This window comes from Cucurbita pepo, chromosome 11 (assembly GCF_057944985.1).
Source record: "Cucurbita pepo subsp. pepo isolate OVF chromosome 11, ASM5794498v1, whole genome shotgun sequence".
Lineage (NCBI taxonomy): Eukaryota > Viridiplantae > Streptophyta > Magnoliopsida > Cucurbitales > Cucurbitaceae > Cucurbita > Cucurbita pepo.
Genome location: NC_141808.1, coordinates 17,279,134 through 17,294,199, shown reverse-complemented (window position 1 = coordinate 17,294,199; position 15,066 = coordinate 17,279,134). Strand labels below are relative to the sequence as shown.

At 38.2% G+C, this 15,066-nt stretch overlaps 3 protein-coding genes across 10 annotated transcripts; all 3 read right to left on the bottom strand.

Annotated features, from left to right (window-relative positions):
• Positions 1-875: 875 nt before the first annotated feature.
• LOC111785191 (threonine synthase, chloroplastic-like) lies at positions 876-3,812 on the bottom strand. Of its 2 annotated transcripts, none has more exons than XM_087127995.1 (2): positions 2,014-3,812; positions 876-933 (listed from the first exon to the last, which is right to left on the bottom strand). In XM_087127995.1, exon 1 carries the CDS (start codon positions 3,666-3,668, stop codon positions 2,064-2,066), a length of 1,605 nt encoding a protein of 534 aa, XP_086984121.1. In that variant the 5' UTR covers positions 3,669-3,812; the 3' UTR covers positions 876-933; positions 2,014-2,063. The 2 variants fall into 2 exon arrangements, with proteins under 2 accessions (XP_086984121.1, XP_086984120.1); XM_087127994.1 differs by having other exon boundaries at positions 876-963; positions 2,014-3,811.
• A 2,815-nt stretch (positions 3,813-6,627) lies between these two features.
• LOC111805880 (PHD finger protein ALFIN-LIKE 4) lies at positions 6,628-9,601 on the bottom strand. 5 transcript variants are annotated; one of them, XM_023691158.2, is made up of 6 exons: positions 9,443-9,601; positions 9,199-9,316; positions 9,025-9,057; positions 8,162-8,390; positions 7,560-7,695; positions 6,628-7,130 (listed from the first exon to the last, which is right to left on the bottom strand). In XM_023691158.2, exons 2-6 carry the CDS (start codon positions 9,293-9,295, stop codon positions 6,870-6,872), a joined length of 756 nt encoding a protein of 251 aa, XP_023546926.2. In that variant the 5' UTR covers positions 9,296-9,316; positions 9,443-9,601; the 3' UTR covers positions 6,628-6,869. The 5 variants fall into 5 exon arrangements, with proteins under 5 accessions (XP_023546926.2, XP_086984126.1, XP_023546927.2 ...); XM_087128000.1 differs by having other exon boundaries at positions 9,424-9,555; XM_023691159.2 differs by having other exon boundaries at positions 9,517-9,536.
• A 304-nt stretch (positions 9,602-9,905) lies between these two features.
• Positions 9,906-13,406, bottom strand: LOC111805916 (nuclear transcription factor Y subunit A-3). Of its 3 annotated transcripts, none has more exons than XM_087127998.1 (6): positions 13,121-13,406; positions 12,147-12,467; positions 11,166-11,278; positions 11,013-11,090; positions 10,708-10,887; positions 9,906-10,470 (listed from the first exon to the last, which is right to left on the bottom strand). In XM_087127998.1, the coding sequence occupies exons 2-6, from the start codon at positions 12,457-12,459 to the stop codon at positions 10,153-10,155; spliced, it is 1,002 nt and encodes a 333-aa protein (XP_086984124.1). In that variant the 5' UTR covers positions 12,460-12,467; positions 13,121-13,406; the 3' UTR covers positions 9,906-10,152. The 3 variants fall into 3 exon arrangements, with proteins under 3 accessions (XP_086984124.1, XP_086984123.1, XP_086984122.1); XM_087127997.1 differs by having other exon boundaries at positions 13,125-13,406; XM_087127996.1 differs by lacking the exon at positions 13,121-13,406 and adding an exon at positions 12,849-13,108.
• Positions 13,407-15,066: the final 1,660 nt, after the last annotated feature.

Sequence of the window (15,066 nt, the reverse complement as noted above, 5' to 3'; positions counted from 1 at the left end):
TTCATATAAATCAATATATCCTAATCATAATATGGAAAACACCCAATCGTAGAGAAAAAGATTGTTCAAATTAACCCAATATTAATTCAGGTTGCAATTCAGGCCACGTTATAAGAATCAAGCTTCATCTATTTTTGGATCAAATTTTGGGTAGATGATTTAGAGTGGTATTTCATTAATATATTTTAAGATTTTTTATTTACTTTTATATTTACCATTATATACATTTGTATTTGTATAGTAAACTCGGAAAATGTAGTAAAAAGAGCATTTGTATTTTCTTTTGGTCAATAACTAAGTTTTCTTTATAATTCTATATAGTTTAGTATCATTCAAGATGGACTTAATTAATTTTACTTCTGGAATAATTTAAATTTTAAACAAGTGTTTTTGAGATTTCAATCCAGATTATATGAATTTTTTTTCATATTCATAATCTATATTGTAATGATCTTATTGAATAGTTTATTGAGTCGTGATAAAAGTAAAAAGCACAGGTCATTTTAAATATATATATATATATATATATATATATATATATATTATAGGTTAAAAACACCCACACACACCAAAATATACTTGTGTAAAGATAGAGACAAACAAGTAAAACAGTGACACCCAACAACATGACATAGGGACCCAAAGCTTCTCTCACTCAGCTTCTCCATACTTATCCCCTCCTCTTCTCAGTTCTTAGCTTCCTAGTTTTAAATATGATTAAAATGAATGGAATCCCAAATCAAAAGTGGACCCATAATTCATGAAGGCCCACAACAACAACAACAACATTGATTGATTGATTGCAAGAGTCAATGGAGATTTGAATTTGTTTTTGCAATAATGTTGGGGCGTATGAGCTAATGCTACTCTTCATATTTTTCCAAGATCCAATGGGCTGTTTATTGAGTTACAAGGAACCATCCAATCCAATTGCTGCAGTTATTAGAAACTTATGATATCCACCTGTTTTTTTATTGCAACAAATCACTAAATAATCTATCATCTATTCCAACAAACATTCTCACTACAAAACATGAGACTAAAATCAAACATGAGACTAAAATCATGAAGAAAACACATGCTGTCATGCATATCAAATCTTACCATCCACACCCTAAAAATCCCTAATCGGATCATTTAAAGCATTAGTTGAAAAATCGAGTTTTGAAGAATCTCTTTGTAATAGTCCAAGTCTATTGTTAGCATATATTGTCATTTTTTTACTCTCTTTCAGTCTCTAGCTCAAGGTTTTAAAATCGGTCTTCTAGAAAAGGTTTCCACACCCTTATAAAGAATGTTTCATTCCCCTCTCAACCCGATATGAGATCTCACAATCTAAGATGACACTTGGGACAGACAGCTCTATCCTACTCTGGGCCCAAATACAACAATATCGACTAACAGTGGGCTTAGACTATTACACTCTCAAACATGTACCAAGAAATTTTCAATGGGTTCGTATTCACCCAAATTTAATACTATATTTTTAATCTGTGGTGGGGTTTGAAGTTTTCTTTTAAATTTATGTGATAACTTGCGTAACAATCCATATATAACTTTCCACCTAATGTATGTGGACCATAAGTTTATTCACATACATCTCAGAGGTCAAAGGAACAAGTAGACAGAGAGATTTTTCTTTTTCTTTTTATTTTTATTTTTTTCTTTATCCACTCAAATCAATTGCTTTATATATTACACACAGTATAAAACGTTTGAAAATAATAAAAATAAATTAAAAATTAAAAAAGTTTTAGTCGCTCCTAGTTATCCATAGTCAAAGCAATGCCACAAAAGCATATTGAGTCAAATCTATTTAATTCTTTTGGATCGGAAACGGCCACTGCCATCCAAATGTCAAATCCAATTCCGATCAAACCGTAACAAAGAGATGAACAATCAAACAAAACAAAACAAAACAAATAATATGCACAAAACTTTGGAGAAACAGCACAAATTCAGCCCAAACATCCAACAACAACTATAAAGATGAAAAAACAGAGTATTCCATACCTTGAACACGAAGCTCCACTGCAGATTAGTTTAATGGCAGAAACATTCGCCTATAGCTCCATTTTTGGATTCTTCCTCGACAGATGCTCCTTAAGAACATCCATTACAGACCCAAAATCCGCCTTCACTTCCACCGGCGGGTTTGCAAATCGGCACTCCATGCCCTGGATTGCTCTCGAGTGGTAATCGATCTTGGATTGAGTGAATTTCAGACCATGAGCAGTGCTTACTACCACCGTCCGATCACTGCCTTTGATCACGCCCCTGTTTCTCAGCTTAATCAGAGCCGTTAACGCCACTCCTGTGTGAGGGCAAATGAACATTCCCGTCGAATCAGCCTGAGCTGTTGCGTCCATTAGTTCCTCCTCCGTCGCTTCTTCCACGATTCCGCCGGAATTTTTCAAAGCAAACACGGCTCTGTCAATGGAAACCGGATCCCCAATCTGTATTGCAGAAGCGAAAGTGGTGCTCGCCTTCAATGGCGAGAACTCTTTCCAGCCAGATTTGTAATACAAGTAAAGCGGATTTGCATTTGCCGCTTGAGCACAAACCAGCCGCGGAATCTTGTCCACAAGACCTAATTCTTTGCACATTTGGAAGCCTTTGTAAAACGCATATATATTCCCTAGGTTTCCCCCTGGTATGATTACCCAATCTGGCACTTCCCAATCGAACTGTTGAAGGATTTCAATGGCCGCCGTCTTTTGCCCTTCCAGTCTCAAACTGTTGAGCGAATTCGCCAGATAAATCGGAAGCTCCGCCGTGATTTCCCTGATTAATTTCATACAGCCGTCGAAATCGGTGTCCATGCTTAAGACGAAAGCGCCGTTTGCAATCGGCTGAACTAATTGTGCCATGGAAATCTTATCGGCCGGGAGGAAGACAATGGACGGAATTCCTGCGGCGGCGCAATAAGCAGAGAGAGCGGCGGAGGTGTCTCCAGTGGAGGCGCAGCCGACACCGACGACCGGGCGATTCATTTTCCGGAGGCGGTTGACTTGGCTGACTAAAACAGTCATTCCAAGGTCTTTAAAACTGCCGGTGTGGCTAATCCCGCAATGTTTGACCCACAGATCGTTCATGCCTAGAAACTCCTTCCCAAAACGCTCCGCCCAGAAGAGATTCGAATTTCCTTCAAAGGCGCTAACGATGTCGCTGGAGTCAATCTCCGGCAGCACCCACTCTTTCTTGCTCCACACGCCGGAACCGTACGGCCAGGTCGTCTTCCCTACACGCGAATCGAACAGATTCCGCCAATACCCTCCATCGAACTCCTTCAACGCTTCCATGTTGTGCTGAACGTCAAGCAGCCCGCCGGATTGGCTCCGATAAACGATTTCGTCGAGCGAGTACCATTCGGATGAATCAAAGCCAGAACCAAACGGCACATACTTCGCAGAGAAATTACGGCCACCACCGGCAGCAACGGAACGACTGCGATGAGAGTCATCTTGAATATCGACAGAAGCGAAGTGGGGATTCTGAACTCCGATGGGCAAGGAAGAGTCGAGAACAGGGGAGGCGGCAGAGTCGGAGGTGGCGGAGGGGCAGGCGATGGTGAAAGGGGGGGAAGTATTCCGGCGAAGGGGGCGTCGGAAGAGAGAAGAGGGTTTGGGAGAGAGAGAGGTATTGAAAGAGAAGAGGGAGGAGGCCATTTTGAGGGGAGAGGTTGAGACGGCGGCAGCCGGAAGAGATACAAAATTGTGGTGTCGAAAGAAGAGAGGAAGGGCGCATTTTATTATACGCCTCAAGCCTCAAACTCATCCTTACCTTCATTTGTGTCACGATTTACAGGTGGCATATATATATATTCAATTTTAAAAATAATTATTTATCAAACTAAAACCTAAAATAAATATTCTAATTGTATTTGGAATTTGTAGCTGGAGCATTTAATTCAACCAATTATTTCACTTAATTTAACCAATCTTACTAATTAAATTACCGTTATACCTCAAATTTTGCTACAAAAATAAAATTGTGCACATCCTGTGGGTTATTTAACTTACTTAATTTAAGGCTCAGGACCCGAAAAACTATTGCATGCACTGACCTTACATAACTCTAAACCATATCAACTAAATACAGAAAGAAGCGTACCTGAATTTTGTATTCGAAAAGTTGCAATTGCTTATCGGTTCTTCTATCAACATCAATGTCATCGTTCTTCCTTCTTTCCATATCCTTAGTATTGAAATTTTTTGGGAGGGAGTCACACATTGGCTAATTAAGGAGATAATCATAGATTTATAAGTAATACATCCCTATTAGTACGAAACATTTTGAAAAAATTAAAAGCATAAAAACTAATACTCAAAGTGAATAATATCATATCATCGTAGAAGACAACGATTCCTAATACTAAATGTTCTATATTTTCAGTCTCGATTTAGTACATTCTGCAAAATAAAAATTCGTAAGTGGAACTTGGAAATGAAAAGAAGAAAAAACAAAAACAAAAAGCACGTGTGTGAGAACTCATAAAGGAATCCAAAAAAGCACATGCAAAATCAATGCCCTATTCATTACAAACTCATGATCGCTTTGCTTTGGGCTTCCCCAAAAGGCCTCATGCCAATGGAGTTAGTATTCCTCACTTATAAACCCATGATCATTCCCTAAATTAGTCGATGTGGGACTTCCATCCAACACATATTACATGCAATTACAGCAAAGGCGGATGATTTTTTTTTTTTTTTTTTTTTTTCTTCAGCAAATAAATATTTTATGTTTTTAATTATTTTGACCAAAGAATATATTTTTTCCACTTGATTCTCATACCAACTCCATCCAATTTAAAAATTCATATGTTTTTATCATGTTTCTACATCCCTTCTTTTTTTAAATATTCTTAATTCCTCATCATCCTTTAAATTCACTTTTTTATAATGAAGCCACAAAGAATTAGATCTAAATTTAACTTTTTTAAAGAAATTTTGAAAAAAGAAAATTCAACGGTTAATCAAAGTAAATGTTTTATGAGACCTACAATTGTTAAACAACTATGTTACCCCATCATCAAAATGAAATGAATAAAATATTTTACAGCTGTCTAATTAAATATTTAAGTTTTAAAACATTGAATTCTCATTTTCTTTTTAATAAAAAATTTATCATAATTGCGTCAACCATATTTCAACCACATATATATATATATATATATATATATATATATATATATATATATATCATTTTTTAAATTGGAATGTTTCCATTTTCACTCCACATTTAGAGTCGTAAGACTAACCAATTAGTGTGGATCATGTCCATTGTTCGCCAGAAAAATCACCCGCAAATATCAAGCATCAGTTCTTTGCTGATTGGGAAATTTAAGTCCACTTGACTCTGAATTACCTTGAATAAACAGAAACTTTAAACGGTGAGAAGGGCCTATTTGGAAAGTTCATTAATAGCATAACATTGAGCATGTACATCTATTCCAAAAGAATCAAGTAAATAAATCTCATATGACTGTTAGAATCAACATAAACAAAAGAAACACACGAGCTGAGATGGTAAAAACTTGTTTGGAAGACTTTTTAAGTACTTAAAAACCTTTCTTTTTCGAAATTCGACCCACTTTTTTAAGCACGAAAAAAATCATTTCAAACATGTCCGATAGATTGGTAAGAACCTAAATCGTGCTAACATTTCAAGGCCCAGGAAATAACCTCAGTATGCACCATTCGTTCTAAAGATGCTCCATAATCACAGATTGAAATCATTTCGTTGTACAAAAAACGGCTTAAAGGTGGGAATATAGAATAAATGGATAGTGTTCTACTACCATCAAGTATAAATGAATGATAAAACCAAGTAAATAAAGCAATAGATGCTAGAGAGAGTGAGATATATGAATGAAAAACACACCTTTTCAACAAACATGGTGTATTTAACGTGCTTCTCAGCTACCAGTTCCCCCATCTATCAAATGCCAAGTTGCTTGAATTACTACCTTCGGGGTAAACTATAACAGGGCAAACTCTGTAAGAGTGATTGGTTAGGAAATAAATGTATATACCACAATAAATAAAAAGGCTTGTTTAGATTTGAATTGCATTCCCATCATCGGTAAAGATGAAAAACTATTGTGTTTGACAACCTCAACTAGAATTCAGCATCAGAGGAAACTTCATTTCCGAGAGTTGTAAGCTTACATAACCAAAACAAGGGTTTGGTTGTGCATTGTTCTGGACCTGGTTTCACGTGATGTTGCATCAACCACCGAGGAATTAGCGTTTGCCATTCTCAGTTCTCATACTTCCGCCATGAATGCATAGCACGCCAGCTCCATCTACTGCAGATATGATTACCGAAGACTAACAAACCAGAATCTCAAACATCTTTGCGCAGGGCAAGATTAAAATCCACAGCATCCAACAGTGCCTTTTTCACCTGTGCTTAGTCAGATTACCAGAAAGCATCTTTAAATCCTCGTCCAAACACACTCAATTCTTCACAATTTGCATATTAGAGTTTAAGGGTGGAAGAAGGAAATGATCTACCTTCTTTCAGCCAGCGACCAGCAGAAAACCAGAGTAGAGTTAACATACCTTGGAAGTGAGAACGAAATTTATGTTCTGAAGCCCAGGATAAGAAGCAGATCAGAAACAATTAAACAAGATAAATTATAGTGTTTCAGATTCCATAGCCGACAGGTTCGCACATATAGAACAATCTGTGTATCTCAGTTGGGAATTACATAGAATACATTTAATAGCCTGTAAGTTATCCGAATAAATAAGATTCCAGCCAACGCAATTAGTACATACCCTGGGGGGACATGGATTAATATTGGACTGACTACAAGTTAGCTTAATCCAACATGAATAAAATTAACGAGATACCCATCATTATCAGGGCCGTGCCCTCTTATTGCTGCACGAGGGGCATTTGTATTGCTTGATATGTTCGGCCCTTGCAGGAGTGATCTTCACACACTTGCCATGGAACCACTTCTCACATATGTCACAACATATCCAAAACTCGTCCGATGCATAATTCTCCCCGCATGCCCCACATAAGGTCTCCCCGTGCTCCTCCTCAGCTTCCTCATTCAGTCCCTCGTCTTCATCTTTTGCCAACCCATTAGACAACTTGCTTGATTCAGAATCTCTCTGTTAATAATGTTAATTTTGTTAAAAAAAAAATTAGTTAAACAAATGTTATCCAGTCAAAAGATCATATATAGAACGAAAACCGACTGGACATATAGAGCTGTAGATAAATCCATCAGGAGTAATGCATTGAAATTCAAAGACTTAGTTTTCAAAATAAATAATGTGCACATCAATGCCTTGCTTCTGAAACTAATATTTACTGCATAGCGATTTAGAAGCAAGTCCAGATACTTTCTCAACTTTTCTTTTTCCTTTGTAAATTTCTCTTATATTCTGTTTACTGTTCTTGAAGTGAGAACAATTGCATAGGGTACCAAACTATCTGATTGCGAGCACTAAGGTCCAAAATTCTTCATCAAACTCAATTGAGACATATGTCATTGTTCACGAATGAAAATGAAATAAGATACAGAAAATTCTTTTTACCCCCTTTGGGCCAGTCCTGGATTTGCCGCTGCTGTTATTTGAAACCAATGACTTGTCTTTTCCCTGTTTCTTCACACTTCCCGTCACAACCTCAAATATAGTGGGCAGATCATTTATCATCGTAAAGAGGCGTTTCCTGAATCATGAATCAATTCTACAAAATTAGCAAATAATGATATGAGCAAGAGAAAATGATCACACTTCGAGAAACAAAATGCATGAATTTGAGTCTTTTTTCCCAAGCTACATTTCTTTGATCTTTTTGTAAGAGAAACACAAGGATTTACTTAAGCCTTCATAATCTTACCAATTTAACCCAAATTTATCAGTTAAAATGCAACACTTATACACATAAAGATTAATGGCCCACCAGTCAGTCTCCATATTGTGAAGTCTTCAAAGAACGGGTAGATGCATAATTAATAAAGAGATATGCCAGACATCAGAGTACCGCTCTGCACAACTAATAATTTGTTTTCCTTTTCCTTTTTAAATATCAGAGACAACTTTTGTATTTTCAAAACCGAAGCCATACACGTAGTAACAAGTAACTGTGGTGCCGCAGCGGCAGCGACAGCCAGGAAATTTAGTTCAGAAAGTACCTGTCAGATTTATCACAGCCAAATCTAGAACCAAAATAGAAAGCCACAGCAAGAAGCCATGCGTCACTATGAACGGCAACAAGGGATAGCCAATCCTTTTTTTGCATCCCATCTCTAGCAAAGTTAATGCCCAATGCTGGTTCCGGAACCTCTGGAGGTACTTCTTCCGCAGGCAAATTAACTTCCCACTGTTCATTAGGGAGTCCATATAGGCAGAGGTTTTCCTTCTCTGAAATTTGAAACAGCTGTGTAAATAGTTGAAAAGTTCACTGATGTCCGTAAAAGCAGAAATAGCTACATGGAGTGCTATTAAAAAAAGTAATTGGGTCCCCAATGTTTACTGCATTTATTCTTCGAGTGGCCAAGAACAGAAAGTACGAAGAAAATTCATAGCTAAGCACGTATTTATGTCACCAACTTCCTACTGAAGTCCCAATAAGCATAACAATAACTTGCTACATTCCAGCTTGGAAACTACAGTTGGAGATTACAAACAAAATTTAAAGTATCATTCACATTTCACAACGTCTTTAAATATGATGCCAACAAAATAACTAATGAAAAAGCTGGTAAAACTCAGATTCCAGCTACAATGTGTATGTGAGTGTGTGTGTGTGTGTGAAGCAGGTGGCTCTTTGAAATCTCACCAAATTAGAGGCTCTCACTATCAGTAGTAATAAGTAACCGTGTCTTTTTCATTACCAAAAATTCACGAATCAAGAGAATACCCCACAGAGAAGATTTCAAAACAATATTAATTAACACACATAAAGTACAGTGTTGACTATCAAACCGCAATTGCAAGTAAACGAAAACCCACAAGTTAGGTAAAATAGAAAGAATGCAAAGAATGGAGCTCAGACCAGGGTCGCAAAGCTGATAAAATTCCACGACATCTGCAAAAAGATGGCAAGAGAGAAGAGTAATTAACTAGAAATGTAAAGCGCCATGAAAGCCTGGTAGAAGAACCCTAAAAATTGAAAACAAAAAGACAGAAATAGATGAGGAGGAGAAGGAAAAGTGAGATTGAACAAGACCGGTGGTGAGAGCTCTAATCATTCCAGCACGACGGCCCTTAAAGTCCCTGAAAACCTCTTCCACAGTCCGAGGATTGTAAGCTACTCCCCCATCCATGTTTTCTGGAATCCAAGTCCGCTGAATTCAGAAAAGAAGAAACAAACAGCGAGAAATGGTTATGGAAATCGAAAACGGAAGAAAGAAGAAACGCAGAGTGAAAAGCATCAGAAGAACAAGAAAGGCACTTCTGCAATGGTTGATTACCAATGGAGAAGAAAGGCACCAGCAAATCAAAACCGAACGCCCAAGAAAATCCAGTAGCAGGAGAGAGTTCTTACAGTTGCGGTTTTGAAGATTGGGCGCCTCTTACTCTCTCTCTCTCTCAAAGGAGAGGGAACAAAAAATTAAAATTAAAATTAAAATTAAAATTAAATTAAATCGAATAAACAATTAATAATTTCATTTTAGCTTTTTCTAAACACCGGCGGCAAAGATACACCATGCAATAGCGCGAGATGAGATTTATTGTTTCTTCAAATCCAGTACGTGGCAAGTGCTGATTGGCTGGCGGATTTATAAATCAATTTTTAAAATTTGGTTCTATGTCGAGAAATGCCGCCAAGTCAAAAGGACTGTAAATAAAGGGTAATATCAAGTACTTTCCGTACACGTGTCAGCCAATTAACGCAGAACATGAAATTCCAAATAAGGCAAAACACTGTGGAAATTACAAAAATACCCTTTGCCATATTGTCATTACAAACAAATCCACGTAAGCCCAAAACCATTGTCACCTGCTTCTAAAATATGGTTTGTTTTAAACACAAGCAAATTATTGAAGGCCATCATGCCAACGTTGTCAATAGTACATTACTGTCGGTTTGTTTCTGCTCATTCCGAACTGAAATCACAAAGCATAAATAACTAACAAAGCCAAGGATGATTTGCCTGTCGTCTAGTTTAATAACACGGTTCTATCTTCCGCCACGCATTAAGTCTCCGCTATACTGCTCCATTCTTCCACCCATCCTGGAAGAGAGAGCGGAGAGCTGACTGTCCGACCGCCCGAACCTCACTGAACCATTAGAGATGCTTGTGATCTCAGAGCTCACACCACGGTCGCTCGTTTCAGAGCTACATGTATTGAAGTCTGGTGTATTCATCTGTTGGCTCAAGGTGGTCGAAGGAGTTGATTGAACAGGTGATTGATTCTTTTTCGAGCTGAGAAAGCGTCCACCAGATCCCCTCACTCTGTTCAGGGCATGAAGATGTCGAGACTCGTGGAGATACGGCTGCATAATTGAAATGGTATTATTGTCTAGTAGAGAATTGAAAGGAAGGATCAGATCATTCATATAAACTTCACAAACTAATACACTACAGCATTTTCTTAAAGCTTGCTCAAGTTCCCGAGTTCGAGTTCTTCTCATCGAAACATATTTAACTGTTTAAGGATTCCATTCCAATTGATTATTGATGGGAAGTGTCCAAAATCAACTGAAAAAAGGAGTAAAATTCACGAGGGATACCTTTCGGTTTCTTATGACTCTGTTTTGAGCCTCGAGCTTTGCACGAGACTGCCTCCTTCTAAGAATTCCATGGTATTGTTTGGCATTGACATAGATGGGCCCATCTTCAGCAAGAGCGTGCGGAATGGGGACTCGTGCAGGTGCAATCCCAACAACATTGGTATTTACTTGAGCTTGATTCTTATGAGAATCAAATCATTGACATCAATCAAGAACCACATAAGAGAAGATAAAATGCAGACAACTCCGGTGTATTAATCGACTTGCAATGTAAAAAGTTCAAAGGATCGATGTACGAAACTTACATTAATAGCCTGCTGACTGTAGGCACTGCACAATAGCCCGCCATAGTAAGGATCAATGTACGGGTATGGTACTCGAGTCTGAAATCGAGAGAGACAGATTATTAGCCTAGCAACGAATAAGAAACGGAAATCAAATAACAAAATTCAACCTACCATTGGCTGGCTGCCATCAACTTGGGGAGAATTGAACATAAATTCAGGGTTGCTAAACAAAATAACTGGTTTCATCTGATTCTCCACACTCTCGCCACAATTTTCCTCTTGACCTGAAACACGAAGAATAACTTCAGGTTGGATAAAACGTCGAAAACATACAAGATAACGAGAAATTAGTAGGCAGAACAATTTTTACGGCAGAAAATATCCTTCATAATTTTAATAACCTAGCAGTAGTAGAACAAATTTGAGGAGTACAAATAGTTTGCATTAGCTGTGAGATCCCACATCGGTTGAGGAGGAAAACGAAGCATTCTTTATAAGGGTGTGAAAACCTTTCCCTAACAGACACGTTTTAAAAACCTTGAGGGAAAGCCCAAAGAGGACAATATCGGCCCAAGCCAGACACCAGGCAATGTGCCAGTGAGGAGGCTGAGGCCTGAAAGGGGCGGACACGAGGTGGTGTGCTAGCAAGGACACTGGGCCCTGAAGGAAGGTGGATTGGGAGGGTCCCACATCGATTGAAGAAGGGGACGAGTACCAGCGAGGACGCCGGGCCCCGAAGGGAATGGATTATGAGATCCCACATCGGTTGGGGAGGAGAACGAAACATTCTTTATAAGAGTGTGAAAACCTCTCCCTAGCAAACGCGTTTTAAGAATAAGGGGAAGCCCGAAAGGGAAAGCCCAAAGAGAACAATATCTGATCGCGGTGGGCTTGGATCGTTACATTAGCCCTTCGGCAGTTCATCTACCAGCTCTTTAACTGAGATTCTAAGGGTGGCCAAGGGGTCGGGGCAATCAACATAGATAAAGTTGAGTGACTTAGCTTCCGCAGTACTATACCAAGTAAACCACATATTCCCATTTTACTCAATTTCTGATATTGTTATCAGTGTTGAGCTGAGCCACACTACTACTAATCAAACAAATGTATAACGAACAACAAATAAACAGAGGAATCTAAGCATGCAAGTACCAGATTCAGAAGAAATGCATTGCTCTTGAGCATTTTGCACCTCCATAGTACACACTTTATGCAGAGATTCACCAATTGAATGGGCTGTAGATGACTCCTGATCTGGTAACTGAAAGCCCAAATGCTTGTGATGATGCTGTGGAGGAGTTTCAAGTTTAAGAGTTGTATTATCAGACAAAGGCAATGGGATCTTCCGTTCGTTCGAGCTCCGCCACGGCGTACAATCAACTGAAAATGGAAATACTGAATGCACAGAGTCCTGATCAAGATTTTTCTGGGAAAAGTTCTTGAGTGGAATGGCCATCATGTTCATCAACAACTCTGTGACCACAAATCAAGGCCAAACAAGATATTCAAGCAGTGTACACATTGTTCTCATCCATTTAATTCATTCTTCATGGCTGATCAAGCATCACATCATTATACAAATAAGCATAACATAGCCAGTAGTTGAAACAAGTAAGCACAACAAGTCTTAATCGATTGAGTATCCAAACGCAAGACAGCATAAGCATATTTATAAATATCTGACAATGAAAATTACTTGTTGAAAGAAGAAAAAAACACCAAGAAATGAAACGAAAGCAGAGGTAACTATTGGAGACTAGTAATTAATAGCAAATCCAATTCAGATGAAGCTATGAATGGGAAGAACAGCCCAACAGAAATGGAAAATGCATTAATATGAGCAGAATCCAGAACCTAAAAAGCCGCAATAGGACAAGAACTGAGGCTTAAACCAAACAACAACAGCCCTGGCGCAGGCATCAGAAAACAAACATCGCGGTGATCTCAAACCCCACATGCATTCAAAAATCAGCAAACAACAGAGAGCAACTAAGATTGTAAACACAAAAAAATGGAGAATCCAGTTCATCGGAAGCAATAACGGATTGGAAGAAAAGGCGATACTAAGAAGAGGAGAAATGGGGAAGGGGATGAAAGAAAACAGTAGCGATAGCATTAAGAGAGACCGACAAAGCGGGTTTGGCGAGAAGCTAGGCAGCAACAAAGAAGGAAGATGTCGGGATGTCGTCGGACATGTCTCCTGTGCCGAGAAAACCCACAGAAAAGCCACTTGGTAGAAACTAAAGCTCTGCGACCGTACAGATTTGTGTGTCCTTCGTCTGTGAGAATCGCAACAGAGGAAGAGAGCGACGGAATTTGCTCTTCTGTAAAAAAACAGAGGCAGTGGGTGTGTGGCTGTGTGGGTGTGTAGGCTCTGTGAGTGATTTTTCTCTCTTCACACCCACCGCGATACGGTCGGTCTTCCGCCTTCTGGTTTTTTCCAATTTGACGTCTTTTTCTCCGTTGGCCCCACTCGCGCGTCCAAACACGCCCTTACCCTATCTTTTGGCCTTATTCACTCTCGCTCTTCCAGCCGCCGTTAACTGTGTAACCTACGCCCACGCGCACTCCTTTTCTCTCTACCCCACTCTTCCCTTACTTGCATGCCCCTTCTACACGTTGCTTTCTGACCTCCGCACGTGGCACTCACGCTTCCTCTCCCGCGTGAGAGGCATCCCAATATTTGCCACTCATGTTTTCAATATATTTCGAAACTGCCCCTTCTTTTCATCCTTTTCCGAGATGGAAAAGTTAAGCAAAAAGGGACAGACGATTGCTACTTTGACCATGGTGAATCTCTTTAATTTCGAAAATGCCACTGACATCTCTGTTATTTAATTATTTTTTAAAATTAAAATAAAGCCAAGTAGCATGTTTTATTGTTTTTTCGATACTAAAATTGTTGAATGCTTCAACCGCATCATTTGTACAAATTTGATGTCGTCCCACATTATTTTTTATGCCATTCTTTCAATAATCGAGGGGAGGGAGTCACACGTTGGCTAATTTAGAGAATAATGATCATAGGTTTATTATAAATGAGGAATACTATCTCCATTAGTATGAGGCCTTTTAAAAAGTTTAAAGCAAACTTGTGCTCAAACTCAACAATATCATACTATTTGTGGAGAGTTGTGATTCCTAACATGGTATAGAGTCATGCCCTAAACTTAGCCATTAGCCATGACAATAGAATCCTCGAATGCTCGAATGTGGAACAAAGGGTGTACTTTATTTGAGACCTCTAGAGAAAGGAGTCGAGCCTCAATTAAGAGGAGACCCTTGAAACTTATAGTGTACTTTGTTCAATGGGAGGATTGTTGGAAGTGAGTTCTACGTTGACTAATTTAGGAAATGATCATGGATTTATAAGTGAGGAATATTATGATATAGGTTTTGGTATACATTTTTAAAATAACTTTCACTTCAAAAATTTTATTAAAAAAAATAGAAAACTAATATGTCACCCAACATATAATTTTGTCATTTGAATTTTAAAATTAATCGTCTACATTTAATAGAAGCTTATGCCTGAGTTTAAAAATAATAATAATTATTATAACAAATTTGAAAGTTTATACATTAAATACACAACAACTTTTAATATGGGAAATTAGATTATATAATTTAATATATATGTATATTGGGAATGTTAGTTAATATATATATTGGGAACCGTAGAGGAGATTCAGATTTCAGGTACCCTTGTGGCTGAATATTTTCAAAAAAATAAATAAAATAAATAAATCTGCGGCCGCAGATTAGGGGTAATTTGGTAAAGTGGACAGGCAATACCCAAGGTTCGTCGGTTACCGTTAAAAGAGGTTTACCGAAATTGTGGCTTAAAGCAATAGGCGAAGACTTGAGACCTTCGGCTCCGGTGGTCGGTTATCACACCCTCATCCAACTTGGACAAGCCCAACCGGGAATCTCCACGTACTCAAATAGTTTTTGTTATTTTTTATTTATTTGGGGATTAAAAAATGAAAATAAGAAAAAGAAAAAAAAAACAAAATAAAGAGGGTGCGCTCTTTAGCTGAAGTCATGGTATTAAAAAAACAAAAAATCCTTT

Coding starts and splice junctions, on each gene's coding strand:
- LOC111805880 (XM_023691158.2), bottom strand. CDS start 9,295: ATGGATGGGGGAGTAGCTTACAATCCTCGGACTGTGGAAGAGGTTTTC. Junction 9,058..9,198: donor GATTAGAGCTCTCACCACCG/GTCTTGTTCAAT, acceptor ATCTTTTTGCAG/ATGTCGTGGAATTTTATCAG. Junction 8,391..9,024: donor TTATCAGCTTTGCGACCCTG/GTCTGAGCTCCA, acceptor TTCAAATTTCAG/AGAAGGAAAACCTCTGCCTA.
- LOC111805916 (XM_087127996.1), bottom strand. CDS start 13,023: ATGAACTGGATTCTCCATTTTTTTGTGTTTACAATCTTAGTTGCTCTC. Junction 12,468..12,848: donor GTCCTATTGCGGCTTTTTAG/GTTCTGGATTCT, acceptor TTGTGGTCACAG/AGTTGTTGATGAACATGATG. Junction 10,888..11,012: donor ACAGTCAGCAGGCTATTAAT/GTAAGTTTCGTA, acceptor GATTCTCATAAG/AATCAAGCTCAAGTAAATAC.
- LOC111785191 (XM_087127995.1), bottom strand. CDS start 3,668: ATGGCCTCCTCCCTCTTCTCTTTCAATACCTCTCTCTCTCCCAAACCC.